This window comes from Ursus maritimus, unplaced genomic scaffold, assembly GCF_017311325.1.
Source record: "Ursus maritimus isolate PB19 unplaced genomic scaffold, ASM1731132v1 scaffold_19, whole genome shotgun sequence".
Taxonomy (NCBI): domain Eukaryota; kingdom Metazoa; phylum Chordata; class Mammalia; order Carnivora; family Ursidae; genus Ursus; species Ursus maritimus.
Window position 1 is genome coordinate 5,574,834 of NW_024424341.1, and position 22,825 is coordinate 5,597,658.

At 38.5% G+C, this 22,825-nt stretch overlaps 1 protein-coding gene across 1 annotated transcript in view; it reads right to left on the reverse strand.

Moving 5' to 3' along the window:
• The window catches only part of VPS35 (VPS35 retromer complex component), a 27,932-nt gene extending 5,172 nt beyond the window's left edge, over positions 1-22,760 (reverse strand). The window contains exons 1-13 of the mRNA XM_008702673.2: positions 22,656-22,760; positions 16,264-16,362; positions 14,934-15,030; positions 14,046-14,169; positions 13,291-13,473; positions 11,188-11,401; positions 9,906-9,989; positions 8,927-9,036; positions 5,405-5,501; positions 5,153-5,301; positions 3,158-3,365; positions 2,596-2,751; positions 626-748 (exon numbers count right to left, since the gene is read on the reverse strand). Coding sequence (XP_008700895.1) covers positions 626-748; positions 2,596-2,751; positions 3,158-3,365; positions 5,153-5,301; positions 5,405-5,501; positions 8,927-9,036; positions 9,906-9,989; positions 11,188-11,401; positions 13,291-13,473; positions 14,046-14,169; positions 14,934-15,030; positions 16,264-16,362; positions 22,656-22,658 — 1,647 coding nt within the window. The 5' untranslated portion in view covers positions 22,659-22,760. The remainder of the gene's footprint in view (positions 1-625; positions 749-2,595; positions 2,752-3,157; positions 3,366-5,152; positions 5,302-5,404; positions 5,502-8,926; positions 9,037-9,905; positions 9,990-11,187; positions 11,402-13,290; positions 13,474-14,045; positions 14,170-14,933; positions 15,031-16,263; positions 16,363-22,655) is intronic.
• Between the last annotated feature and the right edge of the window lie 65 nt (positions 22,761-22,825).

The following is a 22,825-nucleotide window of genomic DNA, read 5'->3' on the forward strand; positions in this document are numbered from 1 at the left end:
CCCGCTGAGGCAAGATACCCCGCCACCGCCCGCCCCCCCCCCCCAATAGGGCTTGATCCCAGGACCCAAGATCATGACCTGAGCCGAAGGTAGATGCCCAACCATCTGAGCCACCCAGGTGCCCCTCAAGTAATCTTTAAATACAGGAAAACTTATGGGGCGCCTGGGTGGCTCAGTCGTTCAGCGTCTGCCTTCGGCTCAGGGCGTGATCCTGGCATTCTGGGATCGAGCCCCACATCGGGCTCCACCTCTGGAAGCCTGCTTCTCCCTCTCCCACTCCCCCTGCTTGTGTTCCCTCTCTCAATGGCTGTCTCTATCTCTGTCAAATAAATAAAGTCTTTAAAATAAATAAATACAGGAAAACTTCCAGCATAAATTTTAACTGTTTTAATCTTTCATTTCTAAGTGTTTTTATGTGACCCCTCAGCTAGGATATGCAATTTACCAACACACTGTTAGGAAAACTTAATACAAGATGTATACTGAATTGATTTACTGAAGCCGGAATTTTATTATACCATTGTCTATTTTTGTATATGTTTGTAATTTTGTATAATAAATAATACACACACACAAGAAGAAATAAAGAAAAAAAAAGCAGTGACATACTTAAAAGTAAACCCACCACTTTAGAATTCTCTTTGTAGCGAAACGCCAGCTGGTAAGCTGCAAATACCAAGGGTGGCAGTGTGAAGCGAATCCGTTGATTTCCACCAGCTCCAAAATGTTTTCGTGCTGTGTTTAAAATCTGACCAAAAAAAATTCCCCCAAAATATTAATCTTCCCTGCACTATGATTAATCATTTATAAAATTAAATGAGGGCTCTAATCATTGTCATTGCTACCATTTTTTACTACATTTGATGTACCAGGCTTTACAGTAGGTGCTTTACATTATCTCATGGAGTAATTGACATCACAACCAAGACAGATAGTCACCCCATTTCACAAATGAAGAAGCCTGAGGTTCAAAGAGGCTGCATAATGTGCCCAAGGTTTCACAACTAGTCAGGGGCGTAGACAGATATTAACGTTTTCATACACACACGTACAAAGTCTGTATGTTGATAGAGATTGCAGGCTCTGTAGACAGACTTATATTTAAAAGTCGATTAACACCTACTACCTGAGTGACCCTGAGCAGATTATTGACCTTCTCTTAGCTATAAAAGTTTCATATGAAAAATGCAGTGGTGGTGGTGGTTGGGGAGATCAAGTAATACATGTGTAGAGTTACTAGTACCCGACAAAAGGCAAGGGTGCAAGGGCTCAGGAAATGTTGGTTATTACTAGGATGCACAACAGCTATGTGTGTACTGTTGGCATGTCTTACCTCCTGACTCAGAAAAAAAAGACCATCAAAGTAAAAGGAAATGGAAATAAACTTTAAAGGAGCCATTGTGAAATAAACGTTAGGTTGCTTCCGAAAAACCGCAAGAATTCATGAAATACTTTTTAATAGTATGACACAATGTGTGACACATTCAGGTTTTGTGAATTTCTCTGAAATAACAGATAAGAGAATGCATTCCCCCTTGGGAAAATCAGAGCTAATGATCCTCCCTTAAAGGTCGCTTCGTGCATAGGTATAATCAATTGGCTACATGTGGAAGGCATACTTCCTACTATTACATTTGGAATGCAACAAAAAAGGAAAACACATGTAGGCATGTGTGTATGCGAGACCCGGAAACATAAAGGAATCAGTTAAAGTATTTGAACAATCAGCCAGTCACTGTGTACAGATCACACACAGTGCACCGAGTGTGACACCAGAGTGCCCAGAATGTTCATCAGTAAGTCAAAGACTCTCACACTGCCAACAGAAATCAGCTTCTTCTTCACCCTGCTGATGAAGGAGTATAGGAGTGCCAACTCTAACAAAGGAAGTCAACAGAAGGAGAAAGTCAGGACTCAACCTCAAATAAACTACACTTTGCCCAAACAATAATTAGACTGCCATCTGTGCTACCTTTCTTTAAAATAAATCATCCAGATCAGTCACCAATACTCCTACTCAAGGAACATGGTATTCGTTTCACCAAGATTTATTGAGACTAATGATAAAGAAAGGGGAAACGTCAACTGATTGTTCTTTACCATGAAAAAGGGGTTAGAAAAAGACAATTTGAATTTTAAAGTCTTTTCATATATTTTCAATGTGGCAAACACATACAACTTATATTTTCAAACCTTGGGAACAGAAATACAATTGAATATATGCAATATATATAAGGATTGTTGCTTATACTTTAAATTTTATTACGATAAACAACTGGACAATTCTAAAAGCACCATAGTTCAAAAAGAAAATGAACATGGAAGAGTACTGAACACCCAACTAAAGGAAGATAGGTTTTCTGCAATTCTTAAGAAGTCTTGAAAGAAACTAGAGCAACCAACTTGTTTCCCATAAGCTCACAATTATGAGTTTCTATATACAGTGAAAGTCCATGAATGTCACTTAATCTCTTAGTCAGTTGCAAGTTTTTCAAAACTTTCTAAGACCACAGCTGCATCAGACCATTTGAGGCACATCTACACGGGATTTCACTAGGAGCTATGAAGGTGTATGATAACTGAGTTAACTCATACCAAGTACTGCTGGTCAGGGTCCTCAGACCGCAGAAGATGAATGAATCTGCCCACAAGGCTCTGCTCATCAGCAAAGTCTTCGGGATCAGGGTCTTCTATGGGCTGATCTGGCTGATCCTGAATCAATGTGGATACCAAATTCATTATGGAGTCCACCTGTAACATGAGAGATGCAGAAAACCACTGAAGTGAAACCATCGGTATATAAAGTCACGGTCAAAAGTGTTTCCAATTGTGTAAAGTCACCAAACAGTATTGATGTAATTCCTTTTATTGTAAGAAAGTTTATGTATGCTGATACACATATGGACAAGAATCTGGAAAGAGATGCACCAAATATTAATTAATAGTAGTTATTCTCTTTCTGGTGGGATTATACTTTTATAATTTCTTCTTTATATACCTCTAATTTCTAATTTATATGAGTAAGCTCATTGTAACCTTTTTTTTAGTATTAAGTTACCCTCTTCTTCCATTTCATGTGTGAGTCTCAAGACCTAAAATCATTACTACATTCGCTGTCTCTGTTTTCCTAATATATAGCATGTTGGTATTCTCTTACCTGGTCTTGAGAGACAATTTCTGTGTTATAATCCAGGACGTTACTAAGCACGTAACAACTCATGCTCTTTCTGGACTCATAGTCAAAGTATTCAAAAAGTGGGTGAAAATGTTTTAATTTCAAGACTGTTAAAATATTGTTGTAAGTGTCAACAGGTATCTTCAAAAGCCTGGTGAGCTCCTTTGAAACTGCACTACTGGTAGCAATACTACAAAAAGAAAAACAACAGCTCTTTAATGAGTGAAATTAACTTTCAATATATACAAATACACTCATTGCATAAAAACTTAAAAATTTTCATTATACATTAAAGGAAACAGGTCAGGTAGATCACACCATCTCAAAATACTCCAACGACCTCCTTCTGAGAAGATACAGATGCCTATCTAAACACAAACACGTATGCATCTGTTAATGTTCTCTTAATACAAAATAAGATGTAACAACGTCGAACAGGTTGTACAGCTGGAGTTAAAATGACTGTCTAGAATTTGACATTTTTAGGAAAGTATTTTAAGTGGTAGTTAAGTTCCTGGCAGCCAATAAATACTGTATATTCATGATGAAAGTAAGTAGGGAGAAAAATCCATGCAGAACTAGCAACTCCACAAAATAGGAACAAACCTGCTTCTTCCACATCAGATGTGGGTGATCAAGGAAAAGCAGGCTGAATTTAAGGTAGCAGCTCATAGGGGCGTTCTGTGGGGATGAGGCATGTCTGGGCATTCGTAAGACCTTTAGAGGTTAGGATTTCTAATTCTTTGTCTAATTTTACTTTAAAACTTACTTGGTGGGGGAAGATACGGATACATAATTTAATTTTCTCTTGCATTTAACATTCAAGATCCGGATGTTTTTCAGTTCACAAAAAATGGAAGTAACCAAAAGAAGGGGGGGAGGGTGAATAAAAAGAGGTAAAGGAGAATAAGGCACCCTCCTAATGCGGCTAAACCACAAGAAGGGAGATGAAAAAGAAAAAGATTATATGGGGTAAAATTATGAATAACAAGGGTAAAGGGAGAGGGGCTGGCCTGACCCCATGTTCAGATGCAGTGCAGGACAGGGCAACGAAGGGACGGCTGGGGAAAGGCAGAGGTCAGAAGTGCGCACAGTGGCCACTAGAGGGTGCCACAGACTAGGACAGCACAGCTGAGGCCCCCAAACAGGCAACAAAATAGACTTTCCTTGATGGTATCAAAATCAAAGCTCAACACAGAAAAATATTTTAAACCGATTTAATTTCCACACCTTAAATATACATATGCTCCTAATTTTTTACAACTTATTCATCTCTAGGAAACCACTTCCTACGGAAACACTACTTAACATAAACACAGCTGACCCACGAACAGCATGGATTTGAATTGCGCAGGCCGACTTATACATGGATGTCTTCTACAAATACAGTACAATAAAATGTATTTTCTCTTCCTGTAATTTTTAAAATAACATTTTCTTTTCTTCTCTAGCTTACTTAATTATAAGAACACAGTATATACTATGCAGAATGTATAAAATATGTGTTAATCGACTATTACTGGTAAGACCTCTGGTCAACAGTAGGTCATCAGTAGTTAAGTTTTAGGGAGTTAAAAGTTATAAGCAGTTTTTCAATTGCACGGAAGGTCAGTGCTCCTAACCCCAACATTGTTCCAAGGTCAACTGTTCAATTCCTTACCAGTTTGAAAACTAACTTATTCATATATCAAAGGGGCTTGAAATGGACAGACTCTGGTCCATGAAGACTACGTATAGTCCATGAGTGCCACTATTTGATCAGTGTACGCAACCAAAAAATTGGTTGCTACTTTCTGCCCTGATTAACACCAAGCATATCAACCTAACAAATGCTTAAGACAAATGCTAACATTTCAAAAGCAATTAAGAAAAATCTAGGATTAAAAAAAGACCTTTTTTTTTTTTAAATAAAATGTAAAATCCTCCCTCTCCCTCTGCCCCTCGCAGGGTTTTTATAAAAATGTAACTTTGACTTACTGTTCAAGGTTGAGCTTATTAAATATTTCCACTGTAGTTTCTAGAACTTTATCAACATAGTCCACACGATCAGGGTAACACTTCATAGCAAGATTAATGAGAGAGACTTGTAAAGACACAACATCCTCCGAAGGCATGTCTTGTCTAGACTGAAACGAAGAAACCACAGAATTTATTTTAAACAATCACAAAAAGATCTACCAGCTGAGAAGTTTCAAAGTTTTGAGAACTTAGGAGAAAAGCCATACAAACCTGTATTACTGTAGCCACCTGCTGTGAAAATATGTCAAAAAGTTTAATATCTGCTGGGATTCCAGGTCCATCTTCACGATGAGCAAATAAAGCTAATCTGAAAAAGAAAATAATCTTTGTTTTAACAAATACAGGGATTTAGGTAGTGGGATCATGGACGACATTTTATTCTTTATACTTTTCTGTATTTTCTACAAGGTATTTCTCCTAGAACATTAAAAAAGATTTTTAAAAAGGACATGGAATGGAGCCGGTTATTCCCTCAATTCATTTTTTTTAATCAAGTTCTTAATTCCATTAGAGTTAAGTGTGATATTAGTTTTCGGTGTACACTATAGTGGTTCAGCGCTTCCACTTATCAGCCAGTGCTCATCATGACAAGTGCACTTCTTAACCCCCATCGCCCTATTTCCTCCATCCCCCCAGCGACCTCCCCTCTGGTAACCATCAGTTTGTTCTCTAGAATTAATCTGTTTCTTGGTTTGTCTCTCTTTTTTTCCCCCTTCGTTCATTTGTTTCTTAAATTCCACATGAGTGAAATCATACGGTATGTGTCTTTCTCTGACTTATTTAGCTCAGCATAGTACTCTCCAGCTCCATCCATGTCATTGCAAATTATGGCTGAATAACATTCCATCATGTATATGCCACATCTTCTTTATCCATTCATCTAGCCATAGACACTTGGGCTGCTTCCATAATTTGGCTATTGTAGGTAATGCTGCTATAAACATAGGGTTGCATGTATCCCTCTTTGTTTCTGTATTTTTTGGGTAGATATCCAGTAGTGTGACTGCTGGATCACAGGGTAGTTCTATTCTTAAGTTTCTGAGGAACCTCTACACTGCTTTCCACAGTGACTGGATCAGTCTGCGTTCTCACCAACAGTGTAAGAGGGTTCCTTTTTCTCCACATCCTCGGCAACACTTGTTTTTTGTGTTTTTCATTTTAGCCGTTCTGACAGGTGTGAGGTGATAACTCACTGTAGTTTTGATTTGCATTTCCCCTGATGCTGAGTGACGCTGAGCATCTTTTCACGTGTCTGTTGGCCATCTGGATGTCTCCTTTGGAGAAACGTCTGTTCATGTTTTCTGCCCATCTTTAAATTGGATTATTTGGTTTTTGGGTGTTGAGTTTTATCAGTTCTTTATATATTTTGGATACTAACCATTTATCGGATATGTCACTTGCAAATATCTTCTCATTCAGTAGGTTGCCTCTTAGTTTTGTTGACTGCTTTCTTCACCATGCAGAAACTTTTTATTTTGATGTAGTCCCAATAGTTTTTTTTGCCTTTATTTCTTTGCCTCAAGAGACATATCTAAGAAAGTGTTGCTATGGCCAATGTCAGAGAAATTACTGCCTGCACTCTCTTTTAGGATTTTTATGATTTCAGGTCTCACATTTAGGTCTTTAATCCATTTTGAGTTTACTTTTGTGTATGGTATAGGTGGTCAATTCATTTTTATTTTATTCATTTGAAAGAGACAGAGAGAGACACAGCCAGCGAGAGAGGGAACACAAGCAGGGGGAGTGGGAGAGGAAGAAGCAGGCTCACAGCAGAGCGGGGAGCCCAATGCAGGGCTCGATCCCAGGGTCCTGGGATCATGCCCTGGGCCGAAGGCAGACACTTAACGACTGAGCCACCCAGGTGCCCCTATATGCCATATTTTATACCATACATAAAAAGATTTTCAACAGCCTGATTTTGCCATATTCTTTGAAGCTTAATCAAGTAGATCACAGATAAAAATGCATTAAAGTGACAAATGTATTTAACAGCCATGATTTTAAAGAGCAATCTTTAAAAGATAAATCCCATTATTAGCTTCCATTAAGAGTATGCCCAATTTGGGGCACCTGGGTGGCTTAGTTGGTGAAGCGTGTGCCTTCGGCTCAGGTCATGATCTCAGAGGGCTAGGATGGAGCCCCACACTGGGCTCTCCACTCAGTGACGAGTCTGCTTCTCCCTCTCCCTCAGGGATCCCTCTTCCTCTGTGATCGCTTTTGCTCTCTCTCAAATAAATAAAATCTTAAAAAAAAAAAAAAAAGAGTATGCCCAATTCACATATAATTCTTCTGCCCAGATTTAAACTGGTGATTTAGAGAATTTACCACATAAATTCTTAGGCTTTAAACTAATAACTTAGGTATTTAAAATATAAAAGAAGGTATCTGCAGAAATAAATCTTCACTTGGGTTCCTGGTTTCCTAAGGTCAATGATGTGTAAGCTAAGAAGCAGAACACATATTATATACTAGCACTCAGCACAATTGCCAAGCAGGCACTCACTGAAGTGATTGTCAAAGGCCAAGTTTTATACTTTTAACCAAGACCAATGCCTAAAGAAATAAAATTTAAACCTAAGGAGGATTTATTAAACATATTTAATACTTCAAAATTCTTCTTTAAAAAAATGTGATGGGGCGCCTGGGTGGCACAGCGGTTAAGCGTCTGCCTTCGGCTCAGGGCGTGATCCTGGCGTTCTGGGATCGAGCCCCACATCAGGCTCCTCTGCTGGGAGCCTGCTTCTTCCTCTCCCACTCCCCCTGCTTGTGTTCCCTCTCTCGCTGGCTGTCTCTATCTCTGTCAAATAAATAAAAATAAAATCTTAAAAAAAAAAATAAATAAAAAAAAAAATAAAAAAAAAAATAAAAATAAAAAAATGTGATAGAAAGATTAGCTGAAGATTCTTTTTTAAAATTTTTTAAAATTATTTACTTAGTTATTTGAGAGAGTGAGCAAGAGAGAGCACAAGCCAGGGGAGGGGCAGGGGGAGAGGGAGGAGTAGACTCCCCGCTGAGCAGGGAGCCCCATGTGGGACTCAATCCCAGGACCCTGGGATCATGACCTGAGCTGAGGGCAGACACTTTACCGACTGAGCCACCCAGGCCCCCTTACCTGAACATTATTATTATTATTATTTTAGATTTTATTTATTTGAGAGAGTGAGTGAGCGAGCTAGAGAACATGAGCAGGGGGAGGGGCAGAGGGAGAGAGAGAAGCAGACTTCCTGCTGAGCAGGAAGCCCAACATGGGGCTCAATCCCAGGACTTCGGGATAATGACCTGAACAGAAAGGCAGATATTTAACCGACTGAGCCACCCAGGTGCCCCCCTTACCTGAACATTCTTAATCATCTCTATCTAATGGCTACTTGATTAAGAAAAAAAAAAGACTCCAAATCACTTCCCACTAAAAGGTAACTTTCATTACTGTAAAAAACAAATTTTGTTCTTCGAATTTGTAAGATTTAAATAATGGATCTGTATGACATTGCCAACTAAACGTCTAGATTAAAAATATTCATTATCTCCATGCCTCCTGCTAAACCTTTTCATGCCTAAGCTAGGCAAGCACCTGGTAGATACTCATACTTATAGAACTAAACTGTTCATAGTATAATTGCTTTAAAATCATTACTATAATACAGATGTAACAGAAATAAGTAATTCACAAAAATGTTTTAAATTCATCAGTCCCCAGTCAGAACCCTGCCCTCCAGTGTTGGAAGCACTTACCTATCAATTAAAGCAATGATTATGTTCTTCACATTTACATTTTGGTGTAACTCAGCACAGGCCCGGAGAAAAGGATTCAAAGTTTGAAGGTGGAATTCATCAGGAAAAACCTGAAAATCAAATGATAATTAACTGACACAAGTAAAAGTATTTCACATTATATTCTGGACTTATGGTAAAGTTCATATTTGTGGAACAATCGTTTTAATCTTACACAACTAAATTTAAATACATTACTTTTGAGCCTCTTTAAACATAAGCCCAGGTAGAAATATTCCACAAAACAAAGTACCTCTACGAGTAAACTAAAATTAATGAGAACTAGAGAACTTGGAGGCTACTCTTTCCTACATTTTGGGGGTAAAAATACATCAATACAAAGACCAAGTTATCAGTAAGAGAAAATAATTCTTTACTCAGAACAGCTTTTTTTTTTTTTTTTTTAAGATTTATTTATTTGTCAGAGAGACGCAGAAAGAGCACAAGCATGAAGAGCTGCAGGCAGAGGGAGAAGTAGCCTCTCTGCTGAGCAAGGAACCCGATGTGGGACTTGATCCTAGGACCCCAGGATCATGACCTAAGCTGAAGGCAGATGCTTAACCGACAAGGCACCCAGGGGTCCCTATTTTCTTTTCTTCCTTTTTCTTTTTTTTTAAAGATTTATTTATTTATTTGAGAGAGAGAGAAAGAGTGTGTGTGCAGGCGAGCAGGCACTCGAGTGGGCGGAGGGGCAGAGGGAGAAGGAGACCAGCAGACTCCCCACTGAGCCCGGAGCCCCATGCAGGGCTCGGTCCCAGGACCCCGAGATCATGACCTGAGCCGAAATCAAGAGTCAGATGCTCAACCCACTGAGCCACCCTGGCGCCTCAGGATGGCTTACTTTCTATTCCAAATATCAAAATTTTTTTATCAAAACAATGAAAATTAATGAAGGACAAAATGAGTCCTTTTAAAAGGTAAAATAAATGTCCCCGCCTACCTGAATAATACACTCCATGAGATACTCCTGAGCCAAAGCATCCCTGCAATTCACAACTTGCTCCAATATGCCAGTCAAAACAATCTAAAAGAAAAAGGTTAAGAGTTAAAACATTATTTTTAAATCCTAAGCCACTCCTCTAACATATTTAAGCTATTAATTTGAGAATCTTATTTTAGATTTTTCCAACCCATACTTACTTTTTAAATTAAACTTTAACATTTTACAGAAGAATTTTTAAATAAAAATTTAAATAAATTCTGGACTTCTACTTAGGAAGTCATTTAGGATGAAGTTTATTTTATCAACTTTTTTTCTCTTTTATGATTTGTGCCTTTTGTGTCCTAAGAAATCTTTGTCTAATCCAAATCATAAAGATTTACTTTGTATTTTCTTTCTTTTTTTTTTTTAAGATTTTATTTATTTATTTGACAGAGAGAGACAGCTAGCGAGAGAGGGAACACAAGCAGGGGGAGTGGGAGAGGAAGAAGCAGGCTCACAGCAGAGGAGCCTGATGTGGGGCTCGATCCCATAACACCGGGATCACGCCCTGAGCCGAAGGCAGACGCTTAACCGCTGTGCCACCCAGGCGCCCCTACTTTGTATTTTCTTTTAAAAGTTTTATAGTTTTAGGTTTTATATTTAGGTCTCTGATCCATTTTTTGAGTTTCTCTATATGGTATGGGTCATAGTTCAAGGGTCTTGTTTGTACACAGATGCCCAATTGTTCCAGAAACATTTGTTGAAAAGGGTACCATTACACTTTTATCAAAAGTAACTTATTATGTATGTGTGAGCCTATTCTGGACTATCTTTTCCAGGGCTGAGAAAATCTAGCTCAATGTCTGCTTTTGTAAATCACTTCCAGATTGTCTGTTGTTGCTTTTCAATACAACTGCAGAGTTTAGTAGTTGCAGACAACATGGCTTACAAAATCAAACAATACTTACTATTTGGTCCTTTACAGAAAAAGCCTGTCGATCTCGGCTTTATTCCCCCCACTGATTCATGTGTTTATCTCTTCCACCAAAATCCTATTCTTAATGCAGCTTTAGAGTAAATCTACAGTACAATACAGTCAATTTCAATTTAAGAAAAGTTGGTATCTTGGTAATATTGAGTCTTCCAAACCACAAACACAAACTGAAAATATATCTTTCAATTTACTTGTCTTTTAGAGTGGTTTTCAATACTATTTAATAAAAATATTTTAATTAAAAAAAACAGACTTCAATTCATATGTCATGACATAAGAAAAGGTAACAAGTAAAAGGGTATGTACCTGTTTGTAACGTTCCACATTTACACCTTCCAACTGACTGAGGCGCACCAAATTTGTTCCCACTAAAATTCTCAGTTCTTGTCTTTCTCGTTCTCTTTTTTCTCTATCTCGGCTGTGTCCCTGATGCTGCATTCGCACCCAGAGCTTGTTCATCTCTGCAAAGTTAAGTAGCACAAAATCCATGGAATCACTGATATCGCCAGTCGTTTCTTCACTGCAAAGAGAGAGTTGAAAAAATTTTCACATACACTATTTACACTATAGGACCAACTTAATATTATCGTTCTCCTTTGTGCGTTTCCTTCTTATCTCTTTCATACATCGATGTTTTGTAGAAGAAACTTTCAACTTCATTGGTTTACTGTTCAATTTCAAGGGAAACAGACTCAAGAGAAAAAAAAAATACCAGGGAGAGGACACAGTACAGGTGTAAAGGAACAAAAAACTCCCCCATTCCCTACCCTGGGTCAACTCGTTCTCACAGCAACTCCATTAATTCAAAAAGCCTTAAAAAATAATACTTATAATGTACTGCTAACTATGCCATTTTTAAAAGATTTTATTTATTTATTTGAGAAAGAGCATGTGTGTGTGGGGAAGGGCTGAGGGAGAGGGACAAGGAGACTCTGTGCTGAGCATAGAGGCCAACGAGGGACTCAATCCCAAAACCCTGGGATTATGAGCCGAAGGCAGACACTTAACCTACTGAGCCACTCAGGCGCCCTAACTACATTTTACTGTTGAACATTTTACATTTTCAATTGGAATATAAGCTTTGTGAGGGAAGAGACCATGTATTTCCCGCTTATTTTTCATCTCCCAGGATAGGGAACATAGTTTTCAAAATTTTTTAATGACTGCCTAATTAGACGCTCGAAATTGACAGTCAAATCATAATAAGACAAATAACCTCACCATCTTCTCAACATTGTTAAATTTTTACCTTTTCTATACCATTTAACTTAATCACGTGCATGGTAAATTTTTATATTTTTTTCTCTTAAAAAGGAACTGATACAGATACACTAAAAACTACTGAACTGTATACCTTAGAAATAAATGAATAAATGAACTTAAACAAGGAGTGCCTGACTGGCTCAGTCAGTAGGACATGTGACTCTTGATCTCAGGGTCTTGAGTTCAAGCCCCATGCTGGATGCAGAGACTACTTAAAAAAACATTTTTTTTTAATAAATAAACTTAAACAAAAGGAATTAAAGTCCTCAATTTAGGAAATCTGCACATAAACAGTTCACCTAGTTGGTTGCAGACCACAGCTGGCTGACCATCTACCCCTATGTGGGACACAAGTACAATGGACGTGGATACTGGAACACTGGTCACACAAGAGACAGGGCTCTCACTGAACAGCTTTTGTTTTTTCTGGAGTTAATACGCAATTTGTGTACAGAGATAATTTAAATCACTTGTATCATCCAGGGTATCTAGCAGTCCATAAATGACAAAAACTAATAAGACATTCAAGAAACAACATGAGAACTAGCTAGTTCACAGAATAAGTTAAGCATATATCAGTATTTCATCACAAATATAACTTCAAAATACAACTAATTTAAAAAGCCACAGCTTCAGGGCGCCTGGGTGGCTCAGTCAGTTAAGCATCTGCCTCCAGCTCAGGTCATGATCCCAGGGTCCTGGGATCGAGCCCCATGTCAGGTTCCCTGCTTAGCAGGGAGGGGGAGCCTGATTCTCCCTGTCCCGCTTCCCCTACTTGTGGTCTCTCTCTGTCTCCTGTTCTCTCTTTCTCTGTCAAATAAATAAATGTATAAAATCTTTAAAAAAATAAAACAAATATAAAAAGTCACATCATCAAAGAATATTTAATGTAATGGGAAAATGCTCTCATAAAATTATGTTTAATGAAAAAAGCAGGTTCTAATAATCGACATAATTGTAATATGAGTACATTCTGCATCATACCACATATGTTGAAGAATTCTACATCACAAAGGAAATCTCTTCAAAAAATGCTACAGGTGGGAGAAATATTGATATTTGTTTTTTTCTGTACACTTTTCTATACTTATTATATATTCTACAACAAAAAGTATAACAACTAAATCAAAAAAGAAAATCACTTACTCTGTTGGCTCTCCTTCATCAGGCAAGATGTTTCTGGTACACTGAAGGAGATAGTTCCGAAGAAATAAACCTCTCAAGGGATGCTGTACACCACGACACATCTCTACCAAATCCTTCAAAATATCTTTCCTGGACTGAGGAAACGACTTGACGTATACAACTCCAACTGTGATCAACAGATAACTAGGGGAATTGTAAGGAAACATTTGATTGAAATATTCATAAATAAATACTCAAGTCAAGAATCTGATTCTGTCTAAACACACTGAATCCAAACATACTAAGCAAGACAGGGACCAGGTTTTTCTGCACAATGAAAAAATATCTAATCTAAAATATAACTACTCACTAAGCTTCCACCAATCTACATATATATTTACATACAAATTACAAACATATATATTTACATACATATACAAATATATGTATAAGTATATAAATATGTACACACATATATACACACGTAAGTATCATTATCACTTTTAAACACACTAGTAAGAGAACGTCATACTAATTTTTCTAGTAGTCAAGACATTAAACAAAATAGTATGACTACTTTTTCTATTTCCAAAATTCCTCAATTATCCATATAAAAAGTAAAATTAATTATACCTTAAAACCTTAAAAGAAAACCCAGAATATCTACCAAAATGTTAACCTCAATTTGTTAAGAAATTAAGTAACCTAAAAATTGGTTTTTAAAAATCAAAGTGGAAAATGCAGATATAAAAGCCTTCAGATTCTCAATTACTTACAGCCTTGGGATAATGTTTCCAGCATACTGTACAAGTTCATAGAGATCTGCCACTTTTCTTCCTTTAGCAAATTCATCTGTCAGGTAGACTTCCAAGTAGTGTAGTTCATCAGAAATAGCCATATCTTTTAATTATGATTAAGGACTCAAATAAAGCTAAGCAAACCTAAGCAACACCCTGGAACTTGTTGGGAGTCATTAAACTCTTGGACAGATATCTTAAACGTTAGTCCTTTAAGAGAACATGTTTAAGAATATGTTTCTTTATTTTAAAATAAGGGTTTTTATTCACTTATACGTAGAATCTAAGAAACAAAACAAATGAGCAAAGAGAAAAAAAAAACAAACATAAAACAAGAAAGAGACTCTTAATTATAGAGAACTGATGGTTATCAGAGGGGAGGTCGGTGGGAGATGGATGAAATACGTGATGGGGATTAAGGAAGGCACTTGTGATGAGCACCAGGTGATTCAAATAAAAACTTGAAAAATAAATAAATGAAATAAAATAAAATACTAAAAAAAAATAAAATAAGGGTTTTTAAAGATGTCTGGTAAAGCAAAGCAGTAAAAATAAGGATTGCCCATCAGACTACTAGAGGGTTTTGAAATGGCAAATCATTGAATTCATTTTCATTTCAGAGTCCTGCATGACAAAATCTAAGGATTTTTCAAGAATCAACTGCCTAAGAGCCTCAATATTCTTCATGAAGGGAATAAAAACTGAAATACAACAAGAAGTTTAAGCATGGAAAAAGGGTTTCTGATATTAAGTTTTTCTTTTTCTCACAAACTTAAAAAGAAAAACTTAAAAAGAAAAAAACAAAATATGGCCTTATCAAGAAAAAAGTATGATCAACATGATCAGTCTTCAACATTCAAAAGATACAAAGTTCATAGTAGCTCTTTGGTGATAACATAGAAGTCCGGAGTTCACCAAGCATATTAGAAGCATGTTTCAGAGCATCCATAAGCTTGTTTTTGTCCTACGGAAATACCAAGAGAATTGATGGGAATGTTTAATGTAAATAAACATTTACCTTGGATTTGTTACACAGTATATAGCACTTAAATTATTTTCATCACATAACAATCAGGTTTAGTTTCACCTTGCCTTCTCTCTACTGAGAGAAAAAGATTCATGGCTCCTCAACCAGACTGCAAAGCTTAGAAAGTCTTATGTAACTACGACGATAAACTTCCTGGCATAACTCTAATCTTTTCAACCCCCAGTGACTATAAAAGTAGCTCCATTAACGCACATTTACCTGCAATCAAGAGAACTGGCATATTAATTCTTTTAAAGCAAGCTACTATCCTGACAATGGCTTTGTCATAGGTGTCTGAAATAACCATCCCTGTAAGTATGCTTTCCTCCTCACAATGCCCATGTGTCGCACTGAACACATACATGCAGACAATGCCTTTAAATACAGGAAACCATATTCATACTCAGAAAAAGAAAGAAGCAAGCAATAATCAAGCTCCATATCCACCCATTTTCTCCATTCCAAGACATTTTTTTTGCAAGGAAAAAATACAACACATATAATTGGTGAAAACAGCATATTACTAAGCTTTAGAAATTGTGCGACACTTTACAAAGGTAAGATACCATCATCAGAGCAACTTATAACTTGAAGTCCCAGCCTATTCGGTTCCATTTCTTAAATTTTAATGCAGAGAATCTATAGTTTACACACAGATTATTTCCTACCCTGTCTTTTAGAATATGAAAACACAGAAATTGATGGAAGTATAATTTTCAAGCCTGTTGCTGCAAAAAATATCTATCTATTCAGGATGGAAACAAAAGACTTGACAGAAAAAAAGCCGAATAATGAAAGGCATTTAAATATGTTCGTTCAACAAATATTTATTAAGCACCCATTATATGTCAAGTACTCCTCAGGTTTGAGGTATAGAACCAATGAGACCAGTAACTGAGGTCAGATATTGGTACAGTGAGAGAAGGTAGGGGCTCTTGTCCTCAGGGAGCTTCCATTCTGGTAGGGAAGACAGACAATCCCAAACCATAAATGCAGACGCAAGCAAACAGGGCTCTCTGCCGAACTGTTCCATGCAGTGTGCCTGAGGGAGGTGAGGTGGAAGATGTATGCCGGAAGACACCGAAGATCACGTTTAGCGGAAGCAGGGGTGCTACACGTCCTTACAAAACACACAGACTGCAATTCTCCCTCCCATGGTGACATTCTTACCAGGCATCTCTTCATCTGGAATGACTGGACCTTCACAGCCTGTATGGCTTCATCCAAGAGCTTTTCCTGCTCATCCTGAGGTGACTGCTGTGTTGTAGGCTGAAAAATAAAAAATACTTCCATTAATGTCTCATTAGCACTCTCTTCTAAAAATCTGTTACTTCTGGAGTTCTAGCCATAGCCCTTTTCCACGGCTTTCATAAAAGGCTCCTTTATCTATTTTTGACAACTACTGAACCGAGAGCTATACCCAGTCACCCAGGTTAATAGCATACTAATGCTGAAGGAACAGTAATGTATAGAGAATCTCTACTCTCTCAGAAACTGAGTCAACATTCTTGTAGCAGGTTGGCCTCAAAAAACATGTGGTGTTAGTTTGAATCCAACCACAGAATATACCCATACAACCAATTTAATCCTTATGATAGGTACAGTCTCACCCAAATCTCTAAAAGCCTTTTTCTCTATACTACCTCTCGTCTACATTTTACTCTAGTCTTAGATCAAGAAACCAGTTTATGAAACACTGACCTTCTCAGGCAATATGTAACAAGAGACTAAAGAACACAGAAATAAAATAGCTGAAATTATTATTAGTGACTGATAGGAGACCGTAAGGAGTACTCTCCTCAAGTACCTACCTTATCATTTTAAAAAGAAATCTACAGCCATAATGGACAAAATATATCTAGATACTCTTCTCTTTCTTACCAGCAAAACCCCACTTGCAAAATTAATTAGATCTACCGGTCAAACAGAATTAACCACTCCATCCTTTACATGTAAAACACTGTGTTTACACCTCTACTGCAGCGTGCATTCTACTGTAATTATAAATGATGGCCACTTTGATGTCCTAGGGACCCAACACTGCCTGACACATAATAGATGCTTCATATATGTTCACTGTATGAATGAATGAGCTGGTTTTAGAATGTTTAGGTAATATATTTAATAAAAAATGGCTAAAGAATCAACAGATTGTGGTGCCTGGGTGGCTCAATTAGTTAAGTCTCTACCTTCAGCTCAGGTCATGATCTCAGGGTCCTGGGATCGGGCCCTGCATCAGGCTCCCGGCTCAGCAGGAGTCTGCTTCTCTCTCCCCTCCCCCTATTTATTCTCTCTCTTCCTCTCTCAAATAAATAAAATCTTAGAAAAAAAATCAACAGACGAAAGGTTAAGTTGTGGTATATACACATATATAAATACGTATACTGGAATACTATTCAATCATAAAAAGGAACGAAGTAGCGATATATGTGACATGAATGAAACTAAAAAACATTATGCTAAGTGAAAGAAGCCAGACACAAAAGACGATGTATTTTCTGAGTCCACATGAAATATCCAGAACAGGCAAATCATCCACAGAAACAGAAAGGAGACTTGTGATTACCAGAAGGGAGAGTGGGGGAATAGCTACTTAAATGAGTACAGGTTTTCCTTTGGAAGTGATAAAAATGTTTTGGTACTGGACAGAAATGGTGGTTGTGTAACACTGCAAATGTACTAAATGCCACTGAACTGTTCACTTTAAAATGCTTCATCTTGGGGCGCCTGGGTGGCTCAGTCAGTTATGCATCTGCCTCCAGCTCAGGTCACGATCCCAGGGTCCTGGAATTGAGTCCCGCATCTGGCTCCCTGCTCGGCGGGGAGCCTACTTCTCCCTCTACCTCTACTGTTCCCCCTGCTTGTGCTCTCTCACTCTGTCAAATAAATAAATAAAATCATAAATAAAATCATAAATAAATAAATAAATAAAATGGTTACTATTGGGGCGTCTGGGTTGAGCAGTCAGCTCTTGATTTCAGTTCAGGTCACGATATCAGGGTCCTGGGATTGAGCCCTGAGTTGGGCTCCATGCTCAGTGGGGAGTCTGAGGATTCTCTCTTTCCCTCTGCCCCTCCCCCACTGGTTCTCCAACCCCTCTAAAATAAATAAATAAATCTTAAAAAGAAATAAAATGGCTACTCTTACGTTATATGAATCTCAACAAAAAAATGACTAAGGGTAAAATGCCTTTTACACAATGAGATGGAAAGGAGGAAGGCAAAGACTTACATATAAACATAAAAGTTAAATCTCGCCTGTTGTTATCTACGACAATCAAAACAGCACTGAATTTGAGATTAACAAAAACCACATAAAACCCATTTTTTAATTAGAATCACTTATCAAAATGGAAAACTTTTTCTTGGTCTGATTTTGGAGAGAGAAAAAAAATTAATAATACAAAATGTCAAGCATCTCTATTTTTTCCTATAGCAAATCTAGTAACCTGTGCTTCCCTATGACCACACTTCACAAGCATATACAAATTTCAAAGAAAAAGTTATGTCTTTTAAACTAAACTTAAAGGTAACCTTAATTTATACAGCAGAACTATTAGTGTAAAATATTGGTCTCAGAAGCAAAGACAACAACCAGCATCTGAAGATTCTGACTTAATGATATTCACTAGCCATCCTGGGGTAGTCCTCGGAGAACTTCAGTGACACCAAGCTATGGTTTGGATTTTTTTGGCTCTTTATCTCTAGATGCAATAGATTTAACAATTATTAGAATCAATGGATTTCATTAAGTTCGGATGACCAACTTAGAGATAAATATTGATACATCAGGAAATTTTTGTAATTACTTTTTTATTGTGGTAAAATATATACAACATATAATTTGCCATTTTAACCATTTGTAAATGTGCAGTTCAGTGACATTGAGTACATCCACACTGTTGTACGGTCATCACCACCAACTATCTCCAGTATCCTTTCATTGTTCCCAAAGGAAACTCTGTACCCATAAGATGATAAGCCCCCATTCTCTACTGCTACCCCAGGCAACCACCATTTTACTTTCTCTCAGAGTCTGACCTCTCTAGGTACCTCATATGAGTAGAATCATACGGTTTTGTGTCTGGCCATTTCAAATTAGCATAATGTCTTCAAGGTTCATCCATGTTGTAGCATTTGTCAGAATTTCCTTTCTTTTTTAAGCCTGAATAATATTCCATCGTATCTGTATACCATATTTTGTTTATCTATTCTATTGATGGGATACTTGGGTTGCCTCCACCTTTTAGCTACTGTATATAGTAACATTAATACAGCAAATAAAACTGTGGTTACAAAGAGACTACAGGGATGCCTGGGTGGCTCAGTTGGTTAAGCATCTGCCTTCAGCTCAGGTCACGATCCCAGGACTCTGGGATCGAGTCCCGCATCGGGCTCCTTGATCAGTGGGGAGCCTACTTCTCTCTCTGCCTGCTGCTCCCCCTGCTTGTGCTCTCTCCCTCTCTCTCTCGGCAAATAAATAAAATCTAAAAAACAAACAACAAAAACAAAAACAAAGAGACTACAAACAATTCTAAAAATATTTGTAGAGAATCCAATAAATTCAGTGATCTATAAACAAAACTTTAGCAGAATTCTATTTTGTATCAACTGGGTTTAAAATAGAAACAAATACAAAATATAGAAAATTACAGACTTATTACAAGGTAGGCTACAAATGAAGAACTAAAGCTATAATAAAGAAATGTTATTTTTAGATATTACTCCCAAGACAATGTAGTTATTATATACATGTAGCCATTATGTGGCTATTCTAAGGGAATGTCTTGATGTCCTTCCCGGGAAGTGTCACACAGAGCATCAACAGTAAGAACTGTTATGAGCATGCTCTCATTAAACACAAGCCAGGCAATCAATGTCTCCTCACTTATGGCAGTAGTTCTCCATTTATAAACGACTTTGTACTTATCAGTTACCTGGATGAGAGAAAAATGGAAACACTGAAGAATCAGGATCAAATTAACATTTGTAATAGGCTCACTTTAGCTTGAGATCCAGGCCAAAGAGTCCTCCTAAGTCTATATAATTGTAAGGTTCAGAGAAAGTGATTCACCCTGAACAGATCACTTATAAAACTACTCTCCGTTCAAACAATGTGCATTCGTTTCCTCTTCTATTGCTATTATGAGGAATAAATGAAATGACACAGATACAGTTCAGAACATGTCTAGGACTTAGTAATAAGCACTTTATAGTGTTACCATTATTATTACACCCCCTTAGATATAAGCAATTATCTCCACCCATCCTAGCAACTTATATGATGATCCATCTCTTCACTGATATGCTGCAGATGTAATCTAACAACACAATGTAAATAACTATAAAACAAAAATAACCAATCTCAAAGATATAGAATTTCATCATATTTAATGAAAGTACTATTTTTAAAATTATAAGGCACAAAATTACAACTGAAGTAGGGAGGATTAAGGATGATAAGGGCTTGGGAACTTCAAAATATAATTTGAACACTACATTGGTTCCAACTGCATTTACCAATACATTTCCCCAGGAATTCTATGCTGGTACACACCATGAGTATTCACTTCTCCCAGCTTCAACTATTGGCAACACTTTTTCTTCTCCACCTGGAGTATTCTTTTCTTTTTAAATATTTATTTATTTATTTGAGAGAGAGAGAGAGAGTGCGTGCACTCACACACAAGCAAGGGTAGGGGAAGAGGGACAAGCAGACTCCCCACTGAGCAGGGAGCCCAACTCAGGGCTGGATCCCAGGACTACGGGATCATGACCTGAACCAAAGGCAGATGCTTAACTGATTGAGCCACCCAGGCGCCCCTGCACCTGGAGAATTTCCTTCCTCACTGTATCAGTTCACATATTACTTTCTGTAATCTTTTTCAAACCCCCTGGGCAGAACTCTCCCTCCATGACCCCACAACACTGAGTTGACAGTGCTAATAAAGCAATCCTCAGACTGTATTACATTAAGTTCCACAAGCATATCTCCCCCATTAGACTCTTAAGCTATCTGACAGCAAGGACTATGTTTGTTTCCAGTGCCCAGCACAGTCCATGATACTAGAAGGCATACAAGATGCTTGATGAATTGAATTGGATCCCAGAATTTTAGGACTGGGAAGAGCCAGAGAAGCCAACAGTCGTTTTCAGGTACAAAAATGAGACTCATAGAAGACTGAATGACTTGCCCAAGTCACAGAAACAATGACTGTGACAAGACTGATACCCAAGTTTTCTTTCTCAAAAATGTTCATGACGACGGGACTGTGTGTCCTGCTCATTGCGCCAAACCGGTTCATCCAGCACAGAACTGAAGTGTATAACAGATCCCCAATTATTTGCTTTCCATTATAAAACACTGTAAATATCAATCCATAAATGTAGAGAAAGAGATAAACCCTAGTTAAAATTTTACACTGACCTTAAATCACTTTCCGATAGTAAAAATTCTGAGAAATAAACAAAATCATCTTGTATGGCAATATAGTATATGAAAGTAGTACATGTCGAACATTTAATCCTACTTTCCAGCATTAACACATTTAAAGTGAAGTCTGTTTCCAGGCTTACATATTTATAGAAACCTGTCTACATGAAGTGAATAATGAGATAATTAAAATTGCCATACAGCACGCCAGCATTCAAAAACATTATTTATACAGTGCAGACTATGTCAAAAGCTAACGAAATGCAAGCGACAACTTGCCTTTGTGGAAACTAGGCACATGGATTCACATTTTGAGGAAGTTCAAGTTTACAAGCCAACAGCCACACCACGATTTGCTGCCATCAAGAAGACACACTCACAAGAACGAATGCCTACTTCCAGCAAATAAAATACTTGGATTTCATCAATGGGGAGATATGTAAGAGAGCCAGGGTGTCCAATGAACAAACATTAAAGGAAACGAAAAGTCTCCTTTCTCTCTGTCAGAATTAATGGATATCAGCACGAGTCCTTCCAGGAAATCCGCGTAAGCGAGTCCCTAGAATTCGCTGACAAACACCGCAGTGGAAGGGGGCTATGAGGCCGGAAAAGACCAGGGCACCATCTGGACCCTCCAGTAGGTATATCTCGCACAGGAAAGGGCGTGGGGCCAACAGAGCACTATCAGGCACAAAGGTGGAAACGCACGCCAGCGAGAGAGCAACCTCTGGGCGGGTCCCGACACCACCCGAGTCTCAGGCCCTCCGCACGCCCCCGACCCAGCCTGACGCTCGGACCCGTCCCCTCAAGGCGCGGCGGCGGCCGACTCCGCTCTGAGGCGGCGGCAGGCCTTCACGGACTTCAGAGCCTCCAGGCCGAGACACCCCCTCAGAAAGGCCATCCCATTCCTGGGCAACCGCCGCGATCTGGAGCCGCCGCCCACCCCGATCTTGGATCAGCCCGCCTGCGGCCTTCCCCGGCCTGTCCTCATCCCGCAGGCCAAGCCCGGCTGGTCTTAGCCCTGATCGGGCTGTGGGGCACCCACTCCGCCCGCAAGGCTCCAGAGCGGTGGGAGAGCGCAGGGGTTGGGAGAAGGGTCGGCCCAGGGCCCGCCGCCCCTCAACACTCACCATGGCGACTCCCCTAAGCCTGCAGCAAGCGGCACCCACCCCGCGCGGAGCCTCCCGCGGTCAGGTGACGCTGCGGCCTCCTCAAACCCCGCCCTCTTTAGCCCCGCCCCCGCACCCCGCAGGCGGCTCCTCGATTGGCCCGCTTCTAGGACCTCAACTCTCGCGTGTTT